This window comes from Equus przewalskii, chromosome 1 (assembly GCF_037783145.1).
Source record: "Equus przewalskii isolate Varuska chromosome 1, EquPr2, whole genome shotgun sequence".
Classification (NCBI taxonomy): Eukaryota; Metazoa; Chordata; class Mammalia; order Perissodactyla; family Equidae; genus Equus; species Equus przewalskii.
The window spans coordinates 44,430,659-44,456,318 of NC_091831.1; the positions used below are offsets into that span (position 1 = coordinate 44,430,659).

The 25,660-nt window shown below is 35.6% G+C and overlaps 1 protein-coding gene across 3 annotated transcripts in view; it reads right to left on the reverse strand.

Annotated features, from left to right (window-relative positions):
• Positions 1-25,660, reverse strand: part of PCDH15 (protocadherin related 15) — a 954,225-nt gene that overhangs the window by 207,739 nt on the left and 720,826 nt on the right. For all 3 annotated transcript variants that reach the window (XM_070611305.1, XM_070611290.1, XM_070611296.1), the window contains 2 exons: positions 22,400-22,493; positions 11,564-11,692 (listed from right to left, as the gene is read on the reverse strand). In XM_070611305.1, the coding sequence (XP_070467406.1) occupies positions 11,564-11,692; positions 22,400-22,493 (223 nt within the window). The remainder of the gene's footprint in view (positions 1-11,563; positions 11,693-22,399; positions 22,494-25,660) is intronic.

Consider the following 25,660-nt stretch of genomic DNA (forward strand, 5'->3'; position numbering starts at 1 on the left):
AATCTCTTCCTTCAGAAAGAATATAGGTAGTCCAATATGTAATATCGGACATTAAAATGCTAATAAATCCTCTGGTTAAGATCTCTGAAACTTGAATGAAGGGGTGAATCACATGAAGAGTTAGAGATGGAATGTTCTAGGCAGAGGTACAATCTTCTTAAATGTATTAAGACTTGTTTTGTGACCTAATATGTGATGTATCCTGGAGAATATTCCACGTGCCCGCAAGAAGTATGTGTGTCCTGCTGCTTTCGGGTGGAATATTCTGTATATATCTGTTAGGACCAGTTGGTCTATAGCATCGTTCAAGTCTGCTGTTTCCTTGTTGATTTTCTGTCTAGATGTTCTATCCATTATTGAAAGTGGGGTATTGAAATCTCCTACTGTCACACTCATACGTCACTTAGCAACAGGGATACCTTCTGAGAAATGCATCGTTAGGTGATTTCATCATTGTGTGAAAATCACAGTGTGTACCTACACAAATCTAGACGGTATAGCCTACCATACACCTAAGCTATATGGCATAGCCTATTGCTCCTAGGCTACAGGTCTGTACAGCACGTTACTATACTGCATACTGTAGGCAACTGTGACACAATGGTAAGTATTTGTGTATCTAAGCATAGCTAAACATACGAATGGTACAGTAAAAAATATGGTATAAAAGATGGTACACTTGTGTAGGGCGTCTACCATGAATGGAACCTGCAGGACAGGAAGTTGCTCTAGGTGAGCCATGAATGAGCGGTGAGTGAATGTGAAGGCCTAGGACATCACTGTCATTACTGTAGACTTTATAAACACTGTAAGCTTAGGCTACACTAAATTTATAAAAAAAATAATTTTCTTTCTTCAATAATAAATTAACCTTAGCTTACTGAAATTGTTTTACTTTATAAACTTTTTGACTCTTATGTAATAACATTTAGCTTAAAACACAAACACATCGTACAGCTGTACAAAATTATTTTCTTTCTTTAATATCCTTATTCTCTAAGTTTTCTCCTGTTTTTAAATTTATTTATTTATTTTTTCCTTCTTAAACTTTTTTGTTAAAAACTAAGACACAAACACACACATTAGCCTAGGCCTACGCAGGGCCAGGATCACCAATATCACTGTCTTCTACCTCCCTCACTTGTCCCATTGGAAGGTCTTCAGGGGCAGTAACACGCATGGAGCTGCCATCTCTTATGATAACAACGCCTTCTTCTGGAATACCCCCTGAAGGACCTGCCTGAAGCTCTTCTTGAGAGGGTGTCACTCTTTTCAGAAATATATCCATGGTGGGTTTGCTTGGTTTGTTTCTTTTTTTCATCATAGATTTACTTGTAAGGAGATAATGCGTCATGAACATTTCTCTCTATTAATGGAAAACTTTCAGTTTTGGGGTCCATATTTTCAAATTTTTTAAGGAGCTTGTTGACGTCTTCAAAAACTTCTGTTATACCCTTCACTGTGAATTTTCTTGGGGGTTCTTTTTCTTTTTTTTCTCCTATGGTATCCTTTGCTCTTGCGTCTTCTTCAGTTATGCGTTCCTGTTCCAGTTCCAACTCCTCCTTAGTCAATTCCTCAGAACCACCTCTAGGAGCTCCTCAATGTCATCCTCATCCACACCCAGGTTAAAGTTGTTTGCCATCTAAAGCACTCCCTTGTTGATTTTTGCAATCTCCTCATCCTTAAAAAAGCCTTTGAAGTCATGGAGGAACCTCTTGAGTGTTTTCTTCCAGATGCCATTCATACACCCCATGGTGACATCACCCCAAGACCAAGACTTGATGTAGTCAAAGATGCGGTAATCCTTCCAGAATTGCATCAGTGTCTTCTCAGTGTCTTCCCCAGTTGCAGCAATAGCCTGGGTAAAGATCCTCCTCAGATATTAAGCCTTAAAAGCTGCTATAACTCCCTGATCCATTGCTTGGATCAAAGAGGTAGTATTTGCAGGAATTAACACCACTTTGATATTGGGGTGAAGATCACCAATAAAAAGATGATGTTTGGGAACATTATTGACAATAAGCAAAATCTTGAGAGGTATGTTATTCTCCAAACAGTACTTACCTACTCTGCTGGCATAGTAACAAAGGAGGGCATCTGGGAAGAGGAGCTGAGTTTTCCATGACTTCTTATTACTTCTGTAGGCTACTGGCAGTGTGTGCTTACTGGTATACTTGAAGACCTTGGAGTTCTCCCTGTGCCCTATCACAAAGAGTCTCAATTTATAGCCTATAACATTGTCCCCAAGCAGGACTGTTATCCTGTCCTTAAAAACCTTGAAACCTGGCATTGACTTGGTCTCCTTATGTATGAAAGTCGTTTTCAGGCATCTGTTTCCAGAATAGGGAGGTTTCATCCATATTGAATATTTGCTCTGGGCAGTAATTCTCCTCCACAATCAGCTTATCTAGAGTTTCCAAAAATTCTTCAGCTGCCTTCACATCAGCACTCACAGACTCACCACCACCTTTTGCATTATCTACTGAATAACTATTCTTGAATCTTTTAATCCACCCGGAATTAGCAGTAAATTCATCATAGTAGGGTCCAGCCTTTTCTTTCAACATCACAAACAAACTTTGTGCTTTGGCCACGATTGTCATGGTGCTGAGAAGGATGCGCTTCTGTGTCTGGTTTTCAATCCAGGTCATTAGAAGTTTCTCCATGTTTGATATAGGGTCTTCTCAAAATTTTGTTAGTCATGTTGCCTTCAGAAGCAGACCCTTTAAGACCTTTAGTCACTTTTCTCTAGTTCCTCAAAATTGTAGCTATGGTGGAATGGGACTGCTTGACAGGAGAAGAATAACCATCACTGATTTTCCACCTTCATAGTCCTTAATCACGTTTAGTTTTGTTTCTAGGTCAATCACTCGACGTGACCTCTTACTGGCAACATTGGTAGTGGATTCTGTATGCTTAGGGGCCATGACGAACAAAATGACATCGGATTAAATCACGTGCAAGAGAAAATGAGGCAATCAAGAGATGCACTGAACGCAGATAAGTACGAGGCTGCTGCCATCATAACACAGTGCACTGTTTTATAAATTTTTTTAATATAAGTAGAGTGTACTCTAAAATAGCAATAAAAAGTATAGAATAGTAAATACATAAACAAGTGATTTAATCATTTATTGTCCTTATCAAGTATTATGTACTGTACATAATACTTATTAATAGTAGAATATGAAAAGAAATTGTTGCATAGCCACATACAGAAAATAAAATACATGAATAAACAGAAATATGGTTGAATCTTCACAAGATAAAGATGAAGGAAAGAAGGTAAATATGAAAGCAAACATACTTTACAATTCTGTTTATATACATTAAAAAAAGACAAAACTAAACTATACTATTTATGGATACTTATTTAATTGGGAAACCTACAATAGAAAGCAAGAAACTATCACAGTGGTTAATTGTAGGTGGAGGAAATTGGTCACAACTGGGAAGAAGAATGTGGAGCGCTTTCCTGGTGATGCATTATATACCTGAGTTTTACTTACATTTCTGTTTACTTTATAACAATTTATTTAACTGTGCATTTATGTTTAAATCACGTTCTATATATTACAGATGTTTCTCAAAGTTTAGAAGGCAAGATTTAGTCTTAATGAAAGGCTTCAGAAACAGTTGGAATCCTTCCTGCAAAACCTAAAGTTAATTGCCCCAGTTAGGCAGTAAAGTCAAAGTAAGTAATTGTGGTGAGCTATAACATTTGTTGAGAAAGATACCTGAATCCATCTAAAGTGAATAAGCCATGAATTCTCATCTGTCTATGAAACAGGAGGCAAATTTTTATAAAGTTGGATCTCATCAATAAGTAATATAGCATTAAAAGGCACAGCAAAATGAATGGAACGGGAGTTTGGGAGGCAAAAATAGTTGGTATTTCTTCTTAGACAAATGTTAAATAATTTAAATAGTGTATATATTTTAAATGGGTGAATGGGAAACACAACTCCAAATATGGGATCCAGTAGGCTGCTGGCATGTCTGCTACAGTTTTCCTCCACGTAATCTTCTTACACCTGGGAATATCCTTCATTATTTGTTTCCCTGTCTTATGGATGGTAAATATTTTGCCCTTTACCAACATAAATTTTAATTGTTCTTTGCATTAATGCTGCTTTTTAAGTCAACTCTATGTGTACTATTTTACATGCTAAAATTCTAAAAGTATCTATCTAAAACATAGATAACCAACATCGAAAAATTTTCTCTGTTTATCAAGAGAACTTATTTACTTGTGGGTATGTGAGTAAGGTAAGTCAAATACGTACATTCAGATGTGGACATTTATTATATCTCTTTTCTTTCTACTACATTTATGAATCTTCGGTATAAAAATTTACTTTTTGATACTTTTAATTCATTAAGTCTAGCTTAATTTAACATGTTAAAGAGCCAAGTACTGGGCTGGGTAATGAGATTTTTAAGATCAATATGATACAGTCTCTGCATTCAAGAAATTTGGATAAACAGGTAACTTCAGTGGACATTAGTAAGTACTATCAAAAAGTTGTACACAGTATAATATGGGACCATGAGTAGGGGACACTTAGGACATAGAAAATTTCAGAAAAGGTTTTCTGGAAGAGATTATATATGACTAGAATTTTCAAGGATGTGTTATTTAGATAAAGAATGGAGAAAGAAGAAATCAAGGCGGGAGGCATGAGCCGAGGCAGAAACATAAGACCATTATGAGAACATGTATTAGTAATTACATTCAGGTTATTATTACTGGAGGCAAGCTTGTAAAAGTAGTAGTGGGAAATGTGCCTTGTTTGCTGCACTGAGGAATATCTCCTACAATTGAACTATGTTTGTTAGAGACATCATTCCAGCACCTACACTGAGGTGTCAAGACTAGTGTCAAGATGACCAATTAAGAGGCTGTAACAATAGTTCAGGTGAGAAATAATGAGAGCCTCACTGTGATTGTTTGGAGAGAGAAGGAGGGAATTTGAGAACAATTTGAAACATATAAAATTATCAAGATTGGTGATTGACTGGATATGGACAGTGAGGGAGAAAGGGGAAACTGTGGGATATCTCCCCAACATTTGTGTTGGGGAATGATTAACTAAGATTCAAAATTCAGAAAAAGGAAACTTTTCTGGGGAAAATGAAGTTTCAGTATTAAACACCTTGAATTTGAGGTGCCTATAGGACATTCAAGTGGGCTTGTTTTATAGATAAATATCTATTTGAAGCTGTAGGCTAAAGGAGCAGAAGGGGCTAAAGATATAGCTGTGGGAGACATCAGCATTCAAATATAATTATAACTGTGGGCTTTAATGTAAAAGGAATTTTCCAAAAGGAATGTGTAGAATCAGAAGAACGACAGAGAAGATACTTCCACATCGAAAGTTCATTCTGGAGATGATTGGTACATTTATTACCTTGATTGTGGTGATGGTAACACAGGTGTATACACATGTCCAAACTCAAACACACCAAACTATATAAATTAATTATGTGCAGTTTTTTTGTATACCAACTATACCTTACTTAATAAAGCAAGAAAAAAGGAATAATACATTATTTTATTTATTTATGTTTTTGGTGAGGAAGATTGGTCCTGAGCTAACACCTGTGCCAATCTTCCTCTATTTTATGTGGGACACCGCCACAGCATGGTTTGATAAGTGGTGCTAGGTCCATACCTGTGATCAGAACCTGCAAACCCCAGGCCACCTAAGTCGAGTTCTTGAACTTAACCACTACGCCTTCAGGCTGGCCCCAGAATAATACATTCTTTTTTAATAGTTTAAGGAGCAAAAAGATAAAGGGAAGGCAGAGTTCTAACATAAAAACCAGGAGCAAGTAGGTAGTAGAGTCTCAAGAAGACGAGAGATCCATTTCAAATGCAGCAGTGAAGTTATTCAGATAAACATGACATTTAGCAAGAAAGAGGTCATTGGTGACCATGGGATTGGGGCTGGATGTCATTCATTGTACATCTGGGATTATACAACTATGAATATTTATACACACATACACACAAATGCATGCACATGTCCACATATTCATTATAGTAGCTGATAGTAAGACCAAAAGTTGCTGAAAGGGTAGGCGCCAAGCAAATATTGTAAAAATACATGCACAGAATTTTCTAACGTATTTTTAAACTCTTAATTGAACATCTGAAAGTTTCACCAAGTTTCAAAAACATTCACGAGCAACAGAAAAATCTCCTTTCTAAATATTCTTAGGTAGCAGCATTAAAATGGACGTTATCAATTTGTCAAATTGTGTGGGCTTTTTTCTCTGCTCGACTGAGTCCAGTGTTTGCATTATATAGTTCAACTTGACAAGAGAACACATGAAATTCCCCGCTTGTGGCCCACTTAAAAAAGAAGTATTATAGTTTTAGACACTATTGAGTGTCACAGTGCGCTACAAAAAATAAATAAAACACCATAAAGCTCCCACCTCCATTTCATTTTTAGAACCCCTCACAGGGAGACGACAACTACATTAATCAGAGACAGACCACTGAGGTTCAGATTTATTTGGCTTAGTATTAAATCGTATAGTTGAAGGAAATATCAATTTCTTTTTAGAATGACACCGTCACCATCCTACTAAACACTGCCATGTACTAATGATTTTAAAACTGCTTTAAGGGTTTAAAACTGAATCTCTACCACTTCATTTCAGCTAAGATTTAGCATGCAGGTCTCATATTGGGAAAATATTTGTTTCAGGTTAAATAAATTAAACCTCTTTTGTTTTAGAACTGGAAGAACATTTTGTTGACTCAGGGCTCTATTTTTGTTACTTAGAGCTAAAAGAAGTCAGTTCAGCATAAGAATTTCTATAAGGCGTTAATTGGAAGTTTGCCAGGAAGAGGCTTGAGGCTCACTCTATATTGTACACAACTCTAAGAACCTTGTCTAAACTTAACAGGCTATGTTGTTTCCAAGTATGCCTGCTCTGATGCATCTGTGCCCGCCCTCATGCCTAGGGCTACTCTGACAAACAGAGATGAAGAATTCCAGCCCCTAAGAAACTCCTCAACTAGATGCTAGACACCCTTCAAATGAGCTCCAAGGCTTTCTTTCTCCACTGCCCTCCCCTCAACCTCCACTCATTCCAAATTAGCCCACACAGCGGTGTGCTGAAGCCCCTGCTGAGGAGGCAGGTGTGCCAACGTAAAAACACCATCTCATTCTCCCGCATGCTAAATTCTATTAGACAAGTACAAAGAAATTCTCTTTGTGACCCTGAATGGAAGACGATGTTTGCTTAAACAGATCTCCCTTTATCTTCTTCTCACTCCCCAGCCCAGATTCAAGATTGAACCCATCAGACATTAGTTGGGGAAACAAATGGAAATGACAGACATCATATTGGACTAAGTGTCATCATTCCCCACTTTTGAAGACCCAAGGTTCATAATGGGACCAAACTCATCTGCTGGACTCTTACTCATTAGGATGAATTGTTCTCAGCAGGTGCTTCAGTCCCAGGAATAAATAGGATCTGGGAGACACATCCAAGCAGTTTACCAAACTTGTTTAAAATAACATAATCCCAACAATAAAACCAGCTTTACCCTCAACTATTTACCTTATTTAATAATAAGTAAATATATACATACATAATTTATATATATGATATATAATATCTATGTATATATCATATATATATCTTCTCTACTGCATAATCTCTCTCTCTCTTTCATGTTCTGCTTGGTATCTGCATACTCAGAGATTTGGGATCAACTGAGAGTTTGTCAGTAGCTGGTGTGAGGTCTCTTCTATCTGAGACCCACTTTGAAGATAAACTGTCGGTATGCTTGTGGTCCAGAGTCAGAATATGCATACAGACCCTCCAGATTCTATCTCCTGTGAAGTGCTGTAAACCTTACACTGACACGTACAGTCTTTGTACCAGCATCTACTTCATCAGGCCTTTCTGGTCTTCCCCATCTGAACTCAATATGTTTTTAATGAATTTTCCAGAACTCCTCTAAACACATCTTCCATTATCGTCAGACTGTTGACTTGTTCTCAAATTGCCTCTTCAGCTCAATTCTTTCTTGTATCACTTCCACCTGGTATCTTTATTTCCTTTTTATTTCAACCTCGAATCTCACTAATTTGTTAAGGCTCTGTAGATTGATACATTTTTCCATGAACCCTGACATAGCTACCTTAGTCCTTTGCGGTGCTTCTCATTCCTTTTAGTAAATAATCAGTATGACACATTTGACACTTGACACAGCGACACAGAGTCCATTCTTACTGTGTTTCCTAGGTTTTATACATCTATTCTCCCGACTACACTGCTACTGCAAGTGCTTTGAGGCTATAGAGAATATCTTCAAACTCATGTGTGCTATACTATCCCTGTGCAGAGTAAGTTCTTCATTAAAAAATTACTGGTTGTAGTTTATCTTTTAATATGGCAACAAAACTTTTTTTCTCTGTGTAATCCATTAATATAGCTTCAGAAGCATTCCCTCTTTAACAAAGTTTGATACTACAACACTACCTTAATGAATAAAAAGTAAATAAAACTTCCCTCAGCATTTAAAACCAAATATTGGACTATTTATACTAAAACATCATTAGAACAAAACTCAAAGTCAGTAACTCAAATTCAGTGCAATAACTAACCATGCATATCTTGGTTTTAAGTGTGTCTTAATAGTTTTTGGTGATAATTAAAATTAAATTTTATAAGCGGAGCATGAGTCATTTAGTGAAATTAATGTATTACATAATTATCATTAGGTAGCAACAGGAGACCATTATGATGCATCAAAATTCCGTTCTACAGACATTATAACTTCTCAGGAACTGTAGAGTCAGTTGGATGCACCTGCTTTGGATGTTTTCATCTTCCTTTGTACTTTCAAACTCATTTTCGTTTTTATGAAAATATGTTACTGCCTAAAGCCCAGGAAAATTACTGACAAATTATGAGTGCTAAGGTCTATATTTCAGTTCTTAATGCTGAAATAAATTATGGAGACCATTTTTTATCAATTTTAAGAACCAGAGACAGAAAAAAAACTTAACGCTGAAATTTTTTCCAAGACAAAGAATCACTAGGAAAAGTGCCAAAAGCAAGTTAAGAGAAAGGAAAAATAAAATCAACTGAAAATTAATCATCATATTAATGGTTAATTATGTCTTATTAGCTGTATATTCCATATGGGCTTTATCTCTCCAATGATAAGTAAATTCAGAAGAATAATTTTCCTAATTGATTTCAATACTTGCTTATTTTATCTGAATAGTTGATAGATATGATTAAACAGATTTTTCAGTTTTCATCAGTGTGGCATCCTAGAATGACAACTGTAATGTAATTTAATTATCATTGTGATTAGACTATTATATTAGTTCAAGCCTCATATGTCTGGGTTATTATAATTGCCTTGTAATTCAGCTTTTTGGATTTAGAATCTCTTATTACGATCTACTCAGGACTAATCTTTATAAAATAAAAATTTATGTTGCCACACCTCCGACCCTCCAGGGTCCCCCCAGCACCTTCTACAACATGGCATAGAGAAATGTTTAAGATGTGGCACGTCTTATTTACTCTAATTATGACACGTCATGTGCTCTCATTTGTCTATGCTTTTATTCATGCAATTACTTTTCTCTAGACAGCTACCAACCCCTCCCAATTTCCTTCTCACTGGTATTCATCCTTCATGAGTCAACTTCAGCATCAACCCCTTTTCTGTGTTCTCTGCACATGCCCATTTTATAGACTTTATCATCTTGTTTGCTTTTGCTTAGTGTAATTGAAACCATCAGTGTCCCAGACACATCCCTCAGAGCATGTATCTTCTCTAGCCAACTTCCTGCTGGTATCTGCAGTCTGACTGAATGCCCTTATATAAAAATTCCAGAGAGCTGGCTGCTCGCTTGTGCTGGAGGCAGGAAGAGCCAAAAATGTACCCCCATCCATAGCATCGATGACCAAGAACTCTCAGGATTTTGCATATGAATTTGCCAGTTCCATCGCTTCTCAGGATCAATAATTCTGGGGCGTGTGTTTTGTACCATTTCCTAGAATTTGCCCTTGGGTTAAGCTCCAGTTCTCCTAGCGATAGCTGGTTTAGTAGCAATCCCTTCAATGGCTGCCTTCTCTTCTCTGCACCTCTTCCTTCCCTCCCTGTTAGTATTACTTGAACTTCTCAAAAAACTATTTATGCCTGAATCTTTTGTCTATAGATATTTTTCTTATTGAATCCACAGTAGAACTTTTGACACCAGAGATATTATGTGGGGTTCTGGAGTCGAATGGCTTTCTGGCCACATAGCATCAAGGCCACCTGGCATGTTGTATCAGCACAATTACCAAGACACTCCCTGTGGTGAATTGGGAGGGCATAAAGGCATGAGGGCATGTATGCCTTATGCAATCTCTCCAGTGTTTGAGAGAGGTAGCGACAACGATAATAATAAAGACTATGGAGTTGGTGGCTGTTGTAAGTATTGGCAAGGCTCTGAGAGAAAACTGGTGAGTTCAAACCAGCCAATCAAAATCTCAGGGCGTGGTGTGAATGTCAGAAAGCCTCTATGACAGCATTGAAAGAAACCCTCCTCTTTGCCAGCCTGAGAGAAAATTGGACTGAAAACCAGGCCTTTTGTCTGATTGTAAGAGTAGCTGAATTGTAGAGAAGACTTACTTCAAAGCACCAGTAAATCTCCTATTCAAAACTCAAAGCCTTAACGGGGAAAGGGTAGGATCCTGAAACCTGGACTTGGGACACCTCGGTGACTCACTCCTCCTAGTGGAGGATTCTTTTCTTGCCGAGAGATCACATAGATGCCTCATCTGAGGTAGATACTTCAAAATATGTGTACTTCCTCAAAACTTGCCCTCATCTTGCGGCATCTAGACCATTAACTATGTTCAAGACCAAGCATGGCCCAACTGAAGAAGCACTGCCTCTGTTTTAAGAAAAATGGAACTATTCACCAAAAGAAGGACAGAAATTGGCTAATATGTCCAGTTAGTAATCAGGAGAACATTCCCGGAATGAGTGTTGAGTATGCTGGACAAGGGATCTGTGTGAAATATAAGGTACGTAGTTGATGCTAAAGGTATATTCATACAACCAAATGAATTTACATCTAAACATATGTATTTTGAGGTATGCATTTCCAAATTCATATTTCATGACATAGCTAATTACAGATTTCTCTACAAATACTTTATTATAGTTCCAAAAAAATATATATATATATATTAACAAGAAAAGAATACTCTCAAGTGAATCAATGTTTAAATTATATGATGGTCATAAAATGGAAATCCACAAGCTTAATAAGTTAAATCCAAATGGACCCTATTAGATTTACTAAAAAAATCTTGAAGAGTATCCAGCACAGTTACTGAGAATGAATGCACTTTATTACCATCTTGTCTTACACCCAAGTGATCTCACCAATTGCTTTCAAATAACTCTGATGCTCTATCATTTAACACATTGCGTTAGCTGAATATCTTTTCAAAATTAAAATATAAAAAATGTATTCACTTTTACAAAACACATTTCAGATATATATTTTCCACTTACCCTTACTTGACCCACAAAGGCATTCGCTTCTTCTTCCACCACAGATAGATTTCTAGGCAGATAGGGATCAAACACCGGAGCGTTGTCATTGACATCTGTCACCACCACGTTTACTGTGGCGGTTGAGGTCTTAAAGAAAAAATAAAAGATTAAATGTGAGAGGAGTTATTTTATTTTGATGTCATTTAATCGGTCATCTGGCATTTGTCTATCTGCGTCTCATTCCTATTCCTATTCCTTAACTTTCCAAAACAGAAAAAAAAAAAAAAGGAAGCTTACAATTTTCAAACACTTCATAAAACAGACAGAAAAAGCAAATGATGATATTAAAGGGCAAACATCATCTTGAAAATGTCAAGTAAGTCCTGGAGGCTTACTTTAGAAAGTGATTTTATCTTTAACTTGTTCACATTTTATGGGTGGCAAGCTTTTGTTTATACACACATGAACCCCTTTTTCTCTGAAATGCAACATTTCTGTAGTTTTTACTGTTTACATTTTTCACTGTTTAAAAATAAAACTAGTACATTATAAAATAGCATGGTATGTCAGATGGATATTTTCAGGTAGGCAAATGCTGTCAGAAAATACTACATTAGTAATTTTCTAGCTTCACATCTAAACCAAGAGTTTGAGGACCATACACCACTAATTAAATGCTGACCTTATGATTACACAGCATAAGGAAATGGGAGGCAGGTAAAGCTACCGGTAGAACATGCTACCTGGTTAAAAAGACAATCCCTGGTCTGGGGCAACCAGAGAATATTATGTAGGTCAATGACTTTTGCACAATTAAGGAAGGTCTTCATACGTGACTCAAGCTGGAAACTGCTATCTCTAATCAAAGTCTGAGTACAGCACAGTCTCTCCACCTAGCTCTGTCACAGTGTGGGGCAGATCACAGAAGGTTGTGACCAAAATTAGAGAAAAAAAAGAACCCTAGGATGAAAAATGAAAAATCCATTATGCTATGATATTAAATATTTAATAACACACAAATAAAAAGGAGGAAAAAGCATCAAATTGTCGTGAGACAATTACTCAACTTTTGTTTTAAAAAATACAGACACAATTTGTCTTAATCTGTAAGGGATGTGGGGTGAGAGGCTAAAAAGCTGAGCATAAAGAAGTGACTAAGAGGGTGAATCTGAAGTTATTTTGCAGCAGTCATGGGGTCAAGGGGTCAAAAACTGGATTTCCTGGCTACCCAGGAGGAGAGGCCCTGAGGAACGCCCCATCCTTTCTGTTGGGATCACTGAAGTCCTATACTCTATGAGTAATGGTGCTTGAAGTCTAGACCAGCCCTTACTCAGATTAAAACCCAACATTCATACTCTGATTGGATTAAGGTGATCTGCCCCTATTTTAACTGAAGCAAAAGTAAATCCTCTTTTGGGCAATATAACTTTATCCCAAGCCTTTGTAATTTTTTTCATATACAATGACCAGCAGTCATTAAAAAACTACCATGCATAGTAGGGAATTCTTGGGTATCGATACTGGCTTATTTCTTTATTTGTGTACTGGCTATCAGTGGGCTTATGCTGCAAAAATTCATATAGCTTATTCATTATGATGTGTGCATATTTCTATATTTAAAAGTCAAATAAAAATTTTATTTAAAGACATGTGTAAGGCAACCAGAACAGTATTGTAGAGTGAAAACTTGGAAACAACCTAAATGTCCACCAGTAGTATTTGGTTACACAGATTGTTTTTTATGCAGACAATAGAATAATATATAGTACCAAGAGGGAACAAACTACTGTATTGTGTAAAGTAATGATATGGATGAATTTCATGAACATAAGGTTGAGTGTAAGAAGTCAGAAATTAGTTTACAAAATAGTACATACCATATGATTCTAAGTATGTAAATTTCAAAGATTGGCACAATCTCTCCACTGGGAAAAAATCATGATGGTTGTCACATTTGTGAAGAAAGTGGAGTAGGGACTGGCATGATCATACAGCTGTGCTTCCAGGGTGCTAATTAATTTCTGTTTCTTGTTCTGAGCAGTGATTACACAGGAGTGTTCACTGCGAAAATTTATTAAGTTGCAAATTATGGTTTGTGCACTCTTCTGTGTACGCATGTCCACAAAATAATTTATTTTAAAAGATGCATGCACACAAACATATACTTGTGTGTAGATATATGCGGATATGCATAAATTCAAAGGCTATCTGATTAGATGAAACACAGATAATTTTATTTTCTCCTTTTAACTTTTATATGTTTTCCAACTTTTCTCCAAGAAGGTCATATTGCTTCTTTTAACAAAATGCAGTTTAACAAATGTTATTTCTTTATCAGTTGTGTTAGAGTTAAAACCACTAAAAAGATGTGTTTTTACAGTAGCAACAGTTCCCTGTTTGCCTGAGGGTGAACAAGACATTAAAATTGACAGCCTGGAGCCAAAATCTAAGAGTAAAGAGTAGTCACGGTAAAGTTTGCTAACTTTCCTTCAAATTGCCTGATCCTCTTTTTGTCAGCCTATCTGTATTTTCCTGTCAATCCATTGTACTGCTTTTTATCCTATTCTTGAAAATTCCCATTTCTGACACTATGGAAAGGGTTGTTTTCAGACTATTCTGGGTTCTCAGTCAAAGACTGTGGACCGTAACTGATTAATGCAGAAAAGAATGGATCACTAAGTAAACTAAGGAGTTAAATAACATGTTCACCATTTTTGTGCTAATAGGGGCTGAAATTCACAGAACATGTAGATGTCTATCTCCATATTTTAGTGAATTTTATATAGAGTGAATAGTTTCCATGTCTCTAGCAGAAATGTAAAGTAACAAACAAATAAAAATAATATTTTATTAATAATAAGTAATAATTTCCAGCTTATATATTTCTTGAAAAATGGTCTGAAGACCACTTGTGTCAGAATCACTTGGTTAATCATTAAAAATGCAGATTTCTGAGCTACACATTAGACCTGTTGACTTTATTCTTTTAAATCTATTGAAATAGTTATAAGTTAGTTAGTTGTAAAACATAATCATGTAAATATTTTTGGCTGGGTTCAGAAAGGTGGCAACAATATGCTTTAATACCCTGCATCTGTGCCCTACAGAATGTTGATGTCTCTTATTAAGGATAGATTTTCATTCAGCTAAGTTTAAATATTAGGAAATCAACTCAGATCATTTTAAGTAAAGTAGATGAAAAGAACAATACATCAACTAACATATTTTCACAATTAATTTTAAAAATCAATTATTATGCCAATTAAATAAAAAAGATAAGATACCCAACTAATAAACCTAATAAATGAAAAGCTATCTGTTTCCTATTAAGGGAATTTGCCTTATAGCTTATTTTCTCAAAAGTTATATCAACTTACAATTCCACTAGCTGGAAATATTTGTGTTTTAGTAGTAGGATAAATTATCACTTTTGTGGGCATTACCTATTTTAATTATAATATGTCACATATTTTATTTTGTTTTATATCGTAGATGAATGCACAACATATATTCCAGTCTCAACAATGCAGGTAGATATTTCTGTTGTAGCAAGCAATTTTAATTCACATGTATTTTCAGAAACTGATATGGCTCTGAAATACACTAATATAGCATCTTTGGTTTGGTGTAGTATAAAAAATGTGAGATGTAAAGACAGTCAAAAAATGATGCACCTCCATCTACACAAAGCGTTTTTTTTTTTTTAAGATTTTTTTTTTTAATTTTTTCCTTTTTCTCCCCAAAGCCCCCAGGTACATAGTTGTGTATTCTTCGTTGTGGGTTCTTCTAGTTGTGGCATGTGGGACGCTGCCTCAGCGTGGTCTGATGAGCAGTGCCATGTCAGCGCCCAGGATTCGAACCAACGAAACACTGGGCAGCCTGCTGCGGAGTGTGCAAACTTAACCACTCGGCCACGGGGCCAGCCCCTACACAAAGGGTTTTTTAATTCATGAGAATATACTGTAATTAAAAGTATTTTATAATCCTTTTTTGTTTTATATTATGGACTCTGTTGAATCTATCAAGCTAATTTCTTAAATTATTGGAAACTTGGTTTAACTAGAAGATATTTAGGATGTTAAAATTGTATTCATTCTCCAGTTGCTGAAGATAAAATCATGATGATGATTTTCTATTGCTATGAGTCTACACAAAATTGCATACTCATAAACTGTCAAACAGAAAAATGTGTGCTATATACTACACAGCTGAGGAACAGAAAATGGAATGACAGTTGCCTTTTTTTGGTGTTAATGTGAAAATGTATCCAGAGATATATATACAGATTCTTTTAAAAAATTTCTGTAAACAGGTAACATTCAAACTAATGTTTATTAATACCTCTAAAATTCCTTCAATAAAAATGGGGAGTCTGGGACAATGAGGATGTGTTGTTTAGGACTTGGTCATTTTTCTTTTAGGCCGAAAGGACAAGGAAAATGCATGTACTCTGTAATGGGCATACTCTTTAAGCAATATTAATCTAAAACATTTTTGTTCGTAGCTACAAATCATCCTGTAGCTGCAAGAGCCAATTCAGCCTGATTCAGATCATAGAGTTCTTTTTCATGACATAGAGAGGATGCCCCTCCTACCAGTAAGGCTGACGTGGGATGCTTTCTTCTCTTCTGAGAAAAAAAGCAGTATAAAATGTAGAGTGTCTTCCAGAAAGGCAGAGAAAGGGATGTTCTTCCTATTCTGGATTATTGGAAGGAGACAGGAAGACAATGAGGAGACATGCAAAGGTTCTCCTCTTCGCACCCCCCCCATTATTTTGGGTCACATCTTAAGAGAGGGGTCATTGTAAAACCAGTTTGAGGAAAGTGGTGATAGCTATCGAGAAAGTAAGAGAACTTTGGGTAAAACAGGGGCAGAGCTTTGTGGAGCATGTAAATCTCCAGAGGTTCCATGGAAGATCACATCAATAGGATACGACAGCAAATATGCAGCAATGGCAGAGAGAGTTGGCCAAAGAGAGAACCCTGGTTTTTCTGTGGTAGCTCAGGGATCCTAAATTTCCCGAAGACTCTGAGGTACTGAAAGATTGCTATGTGAGAAGGTCTTGGGTGAAGGTAAAGGACCTTGATGGTCAAAGTGAATTCAACATCAGCACTCAGCAATAATGCACACCACTAAATATTCAAAAGGTCAGTAAAGAACCAGACAGAATTCAGAAGCCAGCAGTCTAGAGACCAAACCAGACACACTACACAAAACAGAGACCAGCAGGCATGGAGATCGATGGGCTGCTTGCCCTCCCCCCAGCACCAAGGACTAGGAAACACATCCTACATCTACACAATTTGAGAATAAGGGAAGAAAGGAAGAGCACTATTGGCAGTTTAATTAGTGAATGAGTATTTACCCTGAAAAGATTGTTTAAAACAGAAGAGGTTGAGATACTGTTTTAAGAAAAATGACCAAACCAGCCTCTCCCCACCCCTAGCCCAGACACACATTACTGTCGAGTGGGACTCATGTAGATAATTAGGCCTACAAGACTGGGACTCATGAAGATGATTAGATTAGGCATAAAAAATAACGAAGTTTTTTTATTCTGTGCCCATCTGAGTGTAGTGTGTGGAGATTATACAGTATAATATATTAGTACGACATATAATATAAATAAAATATGTTATATAATGTAAACATAATAGAAAGCAGTAGAGCACTATAGATCATCTCACAATTAAAAAAAAAAATTACAGAAGATTAATTCAGAAAACACTAAAATATCAGCATCTTATTCCCAACAAACAAGAAATATAAATTTGTTTCTCAAAGAGAATGAACAAGTAGCTCATTCTCTTTTAAAAATATATGGCCATTTCTTTTTATAAAATTACATACACAAATAAATCTGTCACATTTTTCCCCTCAAAATACTGAGAAATAAATAAATAGACAAATAAATACAATTTTACTATTCTATAACTATCTGTATTGTATTCTAAAATTTTATTAAACCAACTATATTGAAGTTCAAAATTATTTGAATTTCACATACAATTCTTGCATATATATACATTTTCCCTTCTGCCAATGTTTCCTAAGTTTTGACAAAATAGTTAAATGTTCAACTTATAGATTCTAATTGTCTATTTATATTGTCATATCTAAAAGAAATTTAGGGAATAATGCTGGTTCAAGGACAAAGCAAAGATGCTAAGCTTACTGCCAATCTGAAATTGTAAAGCATTATACAAGCGTTCACTGAAAAAGCCATAACTGAGTAATTCAAGATTGTAATTCAAGAACATCTAGCAAGAATATATAGCAAACACTGTGATAGAATCAAGTTATCTACCACATCTTTTAAGAAGTAAAACAATATTGCTTAACACATAGAATTTGGTCAGAAATATCCTTACTACAGAACAACTTCATACTTTGAATAGGAATGCTTGCCATTTGGGAAATGACAACTGATAAATTTGTTTTAAAAAATAAACAAAAATCTTGATTATTATTTGCATATTTATATCTTTCACTGTGATTTGCATATTTATATCTTGCTGTGCTATTGGTAGATCAATATAACCACAATCCACAAGCCCTACTGACTAGTTATCTTTCACCTTGCTGTGGCTACTCATGGATAATAACACGTAAGAGGAAATCTGCTAGGTGTGGTTTCTGAAAAGCTTTGGTTCCCCGTAGAAAAGAGGGCAGACTTTTCTGGCATTGATCTTCACACTTTGCTCTTCTGGAATGGAGAGCAGATGCCTAGAGTTTCAGTAACCATATTGGGACCATTAGGTAACGAGAATGAAGATGAAAATAAATACGCTGTAAATGGTAGATCAGAAAACAGAGAGCAGGCACCCTGATGGCCTCTTTGAGCCCCTGCACACTCCCTTTCCTGTCCACATCTACACTTCTTTTTATTTTATACAAATAAACCCTGCTTTGTTTAAGCTCCTGTTGTTTGGGCAAAACAAAGCATAGCCATATTCTTAAAGGCTAATGCTGCCATTGATTATTGGATTTCAGTGCATGTCACCCCAAAATATGCTGCTTTGCTACATTTTGAGAGTTAAACTGTCTTGAAAAAAATCAAATACAGGAAAAACACTCCTAGCCTTTCTTCTTTTTCTTAAAATCAAGAGAAGAAATCCCTATGTGAAAGATGTCTTTCCTGTATCAGAAGGAAAGTAACATTCTTACCATTAAGGACAAGAAGTTAAGACTGAGATAATTCTATAAATCAGATCTTTTTTAATTTGTTTCATCCTTTAGCCTTAGTCACTTTTCCATAATTGCCTCTCTTTGCTCAAACTAATATAAAAGCAAGTAGGTTTCCCCATCTTTGTGGGTCTTCATTTCCTTATGGAGGCTACCACATTATGTAATTTACTTTAAGTATATTTGTATGCTTTCTCCTGCTAATCTGTGTTTGTCAGTTTAATTTTCAGACCCAGCCAGGGACCCTAAGAGGGTTGGGGAAAACTTTTTCCTCCTTAACATTGTTAATCGTATTATATCCATAAACATAATAAACTTTGCCCAGATTTTCCAATAAAATGCCTTTTTAGCTCAGATCTGTTGGACATAGTTTAGCTTAGAGGTAAATAAAGTTACAAGAAAACTTCTAAACAGAGGAAGTCAAGTGTACATTCCTTCAAAAGGAAAAAAATGCACTTGAAAGCTATCTTATATTCTATTACTATAAATAAGTAAAATGTAACTGCTTAAAAAACTAACTTATGATACATAAAATTTTTAATGTCCATTTCAGCTAAAATGTGAAATATTAGAATAAAGAATGGTAGGGACTTTCTTAAGGAATTTACATCTTCATAAATTTGCAAGTAATTCAAATAAATGTAAATAATTATTAAAATCTAGAAAATGTGATTTTATCTTTATTCATGATAGATGAAGAAAATTAAATACTTATAATTATGCATTATATGAGATATTTAACTTACATGTGTAGATTTTTACAACTATTACTGACAAAGTGAATGTGGAAAAGGGAAAATATGTAAGAACATCAAGTAAGATTTCTTCAATATTGTCTACAAAAAATTAGCAATGACCAATAGAATATTAGCTCTCTTCTACCCCAACCCCATTCCTGGGGAGGTGGTTTTTCATGATGAGATTTTCAAATTTTATCTTCACAATTTGTTTTATACAAATTGCTGGTAATCATTTTGATGTAAGAAAACTTATTCACCTGGGGTCTGTGCTCATTAAATATCTTTCTTGAAAGTCATAATTAGTGAAGTTAAAGGTTAATTTTACTATAACTATAAAAAGAACATAATTTAAATGTTTAGATAAGAAAACTGCTATCAAAATGTGAGAATATTATTATTTTATAGTTACTTTCTTCAGGAACCCACTCTATGTGTCCACATACAAGTTCATCCCTAAAATTATATAAATAATAAAATTAACCAAAGAAACTTTTGTTTGAAATCTAAATGTTTCTTTCTCCACTGATATTCTCAATACGAACTTTCAAAAAATAAAACAAATTTACTTAAAGGGATCAGAATTTTAAAGCTGAATGAGACCTTATTGAACATAAACATGAAAAAATAGGGAAACTAGAATGTTAAGTGAACTGGACAAGGGGAATTGAAATACACAAGTAAATAACTGAAAAAAATGCTCTAGACTAACTAAACCACTAATTTTAACCCAGAATTTTTCATTTTTTGATGTGGGCAAAATCATAATTAGTAGATTGAGACTATGTCAGATAACTTAATATGCTATTACTTTTCCATCTGTTCTCTTGTCTAAGAAATTTTATTTTATTTTATTTATTTTATTTTTTTGAGGAAGATCAGCCCTGAGCTAACATCTGCCACCAATTCTCCTCTTTTCGCTGAGGGAGACTGGCCCTGAGCTAACATCCATGCCCATCTTCCTCTGCTTTATATGTGGGATGCCTGCCACAGTATGGCCTGACAAACAGTGCCATGTCCACACCTGGGATCCGAACCGGCGAACCCTGGGCCACCGAATCCGAACGTGCGAACTTAACCACTGTACCACCTGCCCGGCCCTAGAAACTTTATTTTTAAGGTCAGACTTAAAATATCCTAGCTAATATTACTGCCATTAATTTCTGATTTATAGTGCGACATATCTCAATGCTATATATTATGTTTTCTTTTTTGTTTTCTCCTAGTGGTTGACCTGAATGTTCCTTATTAATTTGACTTCATTCTAATTATGTTCCTTACTCTATGTCGAATAATTCCTGTTTCTCCTTAGAATTTTCCCACTTAGTTATTTCTTCAAGTTACCCACTAAACTTTCATCATAAGTCAAATTCTTCAATTATTTTCTTCTTGAGACTTTCACTGATTTCTTTACATATATCTAACATAGGCACACTATATTAATCAAGGGCATTGAAAATATAAAAAATAATCTTAGATTTTACTTTTCTTCACTTGTCTAATATCTAAATGCCTTTTTTGCAGCTACTATTTACTAAAACTCTTGTGTATATTTTATTTTTATACATAGCTGCTTATTTAACGTTTGAAAAATAGCAAATAGCTTATTATAGACAGATTATAATTCTCCAGTTTAATTAATTATTCCTATCTATTGTTCTAATTTTTAATTAAGATGATAAAACTGTCCAGCTGCCAATTTTATATGTTTTTTTTTTTTAAGATTTTATTTTTTTCCTTTTTCTCCCCAAAGCCCCCCAGTACACAGTTGTATACTCTTTGCTGTGGGTCCCTCCAGCTGTGGCATGTGGGATGCTGCCCCAGCGTGGCCCGATGAGCAGTGCCATGTCTGCGCCCAGGATTCGAACCAACGAAACACTGGGCCGCCTGCAGCGGAGCGCGCGAACTTAACCACTCGGCCACGGGGCCAGCCCCCAATTTTATATGTTTTTAATCATGGTAAAATTATCTCAGCAGTTCTCCTCAGGTAAGTGTGAGAAAAGCATTATATGCCCCCAACCAATCTGTCATACAAATCAAAGAAGTCAGGTCAAGTAAACTGGAGATATGTTGCTATTTGAATTGGGTGAGCCTTGCTTATACACCCATGCTGAATTTGAAATTATTTCCAGAGAACAGTACTGAGATAGCCCATAAGGACTTGACTAAAGAAAAAACTACCCTGTAATATAGAGATGGTGAAAAAAACAGTCTAATGGCATGTTACCAATTGAAATGTTACAATGCTTAAAAATCAGAATGGCGGTGGTTGTGGGCTAGGTGTTTTGAAGAACACAATCAAATGATTTTAAAACACACCAGAACGACTAAACAATTTATTTATTCTTAAAACTGATTTCTAGGTGCAGAGGAAATAAAATTTATCTTGTCTAGAATTATGGGCCCATTTGAACCACTTCGATCATCAAGAATTAGTCAGCATTCTGAGTGCTGCTTACAAATAACCTGTGAACTCAATCAACTTAGTTTCCTGAGTACTTCACGGTCTGTATTCACAAATTCCTTCTGCACTCCCACAAAAGTGGCATTAAAGGAAATAGGTTCCAACATAGTAAAACTGCCAGAACGCATTTGAGTGCTGTGCTGATCGTGGACACAATGGAAATCTCCTTAGATTAAGTTAGATTTCACTTTCCCCATAAATTAAGCAAGAATGCCAATCACAACTATCTATTCTGTCAAGTCATAGTTGCAACACCATAACAGATTTAGAGTATAGGTTCATCTATTGAAAGATCGTATTGGAGAAATGAGCACTGCTCTGAGTAATTTAAGAAGTTGCTCCAGGTGAAAAACATATTAATTCAAGATTTCATGATTGCAATAAATTGCTTTAGAGTGTAAGACTACAAGTCTTGCTCAGTTTCTTCAAGATTATTTTTAAAAACCCATTCCCAGGGAGGGTACTCACCCCATCTGGCCTGCCGTCTGAAGCCGTGACGATCAGAATGTAGCGATCGGTGCTTTCCCTGTCCAGTGCTTTCCCCAAGGTCAGAATCCCAGTACTAGTGACAGAGAAAACAAAAAACAATTAAGACACAAAAAGATACTATGTCACAGGGAATCTGTCTACTATTGTGAACTCCTTTAGTTAGCATTTTCCCCTTCAGCAAACGTAGCTTGAGTCTTATTTAAGATGTACAGTTCCAGGATTCATGTTAGGGATTGAAAAAGGCTATTAAGGCTATTGAGCTTCCACGGGGCCGGCTCCATGGCCGAGTGGTTAAGTTCCCGCGCTCCGCTGAGCGGCCCAGGGGTCAGGATCCTGGGCACGGACATGGCGCCGCTCGTCAGGCCACTTTGAGGTGGTGTCCCACATCCCACAACTAGAAGGACATGCAACTAAGATATACAACTGTGTACAGGGGGGGTTTGGGGAGATAAAGCAGAAAGAAAAAAAATAATAATTGGCAACAGTTGATAGCCCAGGTGCCAATCTTTAAAAAAAAAAAAATAAGAACTCTTTAAAAAGAAAAAGAAAAAAAAAAAAAAGGCTGTTGAGCGTCTTAGTAATAATGAAAAATTGCCAAACTGAATGAGACAACTTAGTTGATTCTCAAGGCTCCAGGAAAAAAACAAAAACTATGCTTAATTCATTTCAGGAAGAAATATATTTATCTTGTTTGTGACTATTTCAAAGGTAAAAGACTCCATTATTCTTTATTCTCAAAGTCTCATAATCCTTTGAGTTAAGGAATGGTTTCTTATAACTAATCTACATCACCATTACCTTTCATTATCGCATATATCTTCATCATGAAAATGTAAACATCTAAATTCCAACTTTGACAAACACTAGCAATTATAATTTATTTTTTCAACTTAATTTCAAAATAATTGAGGTTTATTGAAGAAAATTAGGAAATATACAGTGGAATATTAACATATTTATAGGTCTTATGGTTATTTTTGTAATTTTTTAAATTTTCTATTATAATCATATTTAAATACATTATAATTGTTTCCAAGAGAGGAACCAAGCTGCACGTTTTGCATTCTATTTAAGAAAATACAATTTTGTGAGCATTCACTCTCTCATATTATAATTTATAAAAACAAAATTCTTTTGTCAATACACTAACAATTTTGCCATTTTACTATTCTTTGGAAATTTAGGTGTTTCTTAATTTATTATGCATAATGGGAGATAAAGAGCCTTTGGACAAATTCTCATACTTAGAATATTTTTAATACTACTCCTTACCTTTTCACTGTTCAGAATAAATGCTTCTAGGTATTCAAAGCTTTATTCGCCAATATAATTAGTTTTATAACAGTTCGCTCACTTATAATGCTCTCTAAAACAAAGTCTACATTTATATCTTAGATATTACCATCAGACATTGTACGTGACATTTTAATTGAGGCCTAACATGCATTTACTATAGAGGAGAGGTTATATTAATATAATAAAACATTAAAATATTTATCAATTTTAAAAACATAATTTGTTTCTGATTGATAAAAGGCTTTTTTAAAAATTTTTTTAGGAAGATTGACCCTGAACTAATGTCTGTGGCCAATCTTCCTCTTTTTGCTTGAGGAAGATTGTTGCTGAGCTAACATCTGTGCCAATCTTCCTCTACTTTATGGAGGATGCTGCCACAGCATGGTTTGATAATTGGTGGGATCCGTGCCTGGGATCTGAACCTGTGAACCCTGTGCTAATGAAGTGGAGCGCATGAACTTAACCACTATGGCACCGGGCTAGCCCCAAAAGGCTTTTATTTTTAATACAAGTGCTTTTATTGTTATAGTGGAATTTAAGAAATTCACACCACATATGGTAGTTGAGTACAGAATAAAATACCAATGAATCAAAATGAGAGTCACAGTTACTCTATTTGTTTTATTTTGTTGCTTTTGTCGATATGGATTTTAAAAAAGTTCTAGACATACGGTATGACTATGAAAAACTGACCTTGCTTCTTGTACATCTTAAACTGTTTTGTCAAAGTAACTGAAAACCAATTCCCAGTTAAGTTCATCACAATCAGGTTTGGATCAACTTCCCATAGTGCAGATGGTTCAGATAATCTCAAGCTAAGATGCCATTCAAAGAGAAAGGAAGACATTTATTGCTTCTGAGACTCATGCACAAGTAACTTAAGAAATAGAAAATTTGAAAACCTAGCCATAGTGCAAGAAGAAGAAGGAAGAAAATTGAGTTATTGTTTTCTATTTTTCCCCCTGAGTGTAAGGTTCAAGACTTTTTATTCTTTCTTGTACATTAAATTAGAAAATCACTATAAATTTATATAGTATTCCCATTTAGAGCCATATTATACATTAACAGCTAATTTTTCCCAGTCTGTTGATTATGATGAAGATAGTTCTTTGCTTAAGATAGCATGTGCCTTGTGTCTCAATGTGGTAGGCAACTGTACAGGATATTTGGAGAAGGAGAAAGATAGAAAGAATAGGTAGTGTTTTTTGGTATTCATAGTCGAAAGACCAGTTTATGGGTATCCACAAGCATCCTTCCAGAAATAACTAGCAAGGAAGACTCTTACTACCTGCTGGACGGAAGCTATCAGACCAGGATATACTGGGCTGCATTTAGGAATGCAGTAAATTTTGTAACTAATTATATTAAAAATACATAAGGATAATTTCTGGGCCGGTCCTGTGGCTGAGTGGTTAGAGTTCGCACGCTCCGCTTCAGCGGCCCAGGGTTTCTCTGGTTCAGATCCTGGGCGAGGGCAGACATGGCACTGCTTGTCAGGCCACACTGAGGTGGCATCCCACGTGCCACAAATAGAAGGACCCACAACTAAAATATACAACTATACACTGGGGGGATTTGGGGAGAAAAAGCAGAAAAAAAAAGATTGGCAACGATTGTTAGCTTAGGTGCCAATCTTTAAAAAAAAAACCCAATAATTTCTAAGTGCTATTTAATCATCAAGGGCTCCTTAAATGTTACATGATTAAAAATACATTTCACAGGGGAGATGTCAAAGAAAATGGTGAGGTAGGCAGCTCGAAGAGATGATCTCTTCACAGAAACATCAAAAAATGAATCAGGAAAAATCAGAACCAACTTTAATAGAATTCTGGAAAATAGTCAAAGGTTGACAGCAAACAAGAGAAGGCAGCATCAAGAAGAATGCAACTTAAAAATGGTAGTCAAAGCTGACCCCATGGCCAAGTGCTTAAGTTCCTGCACCCT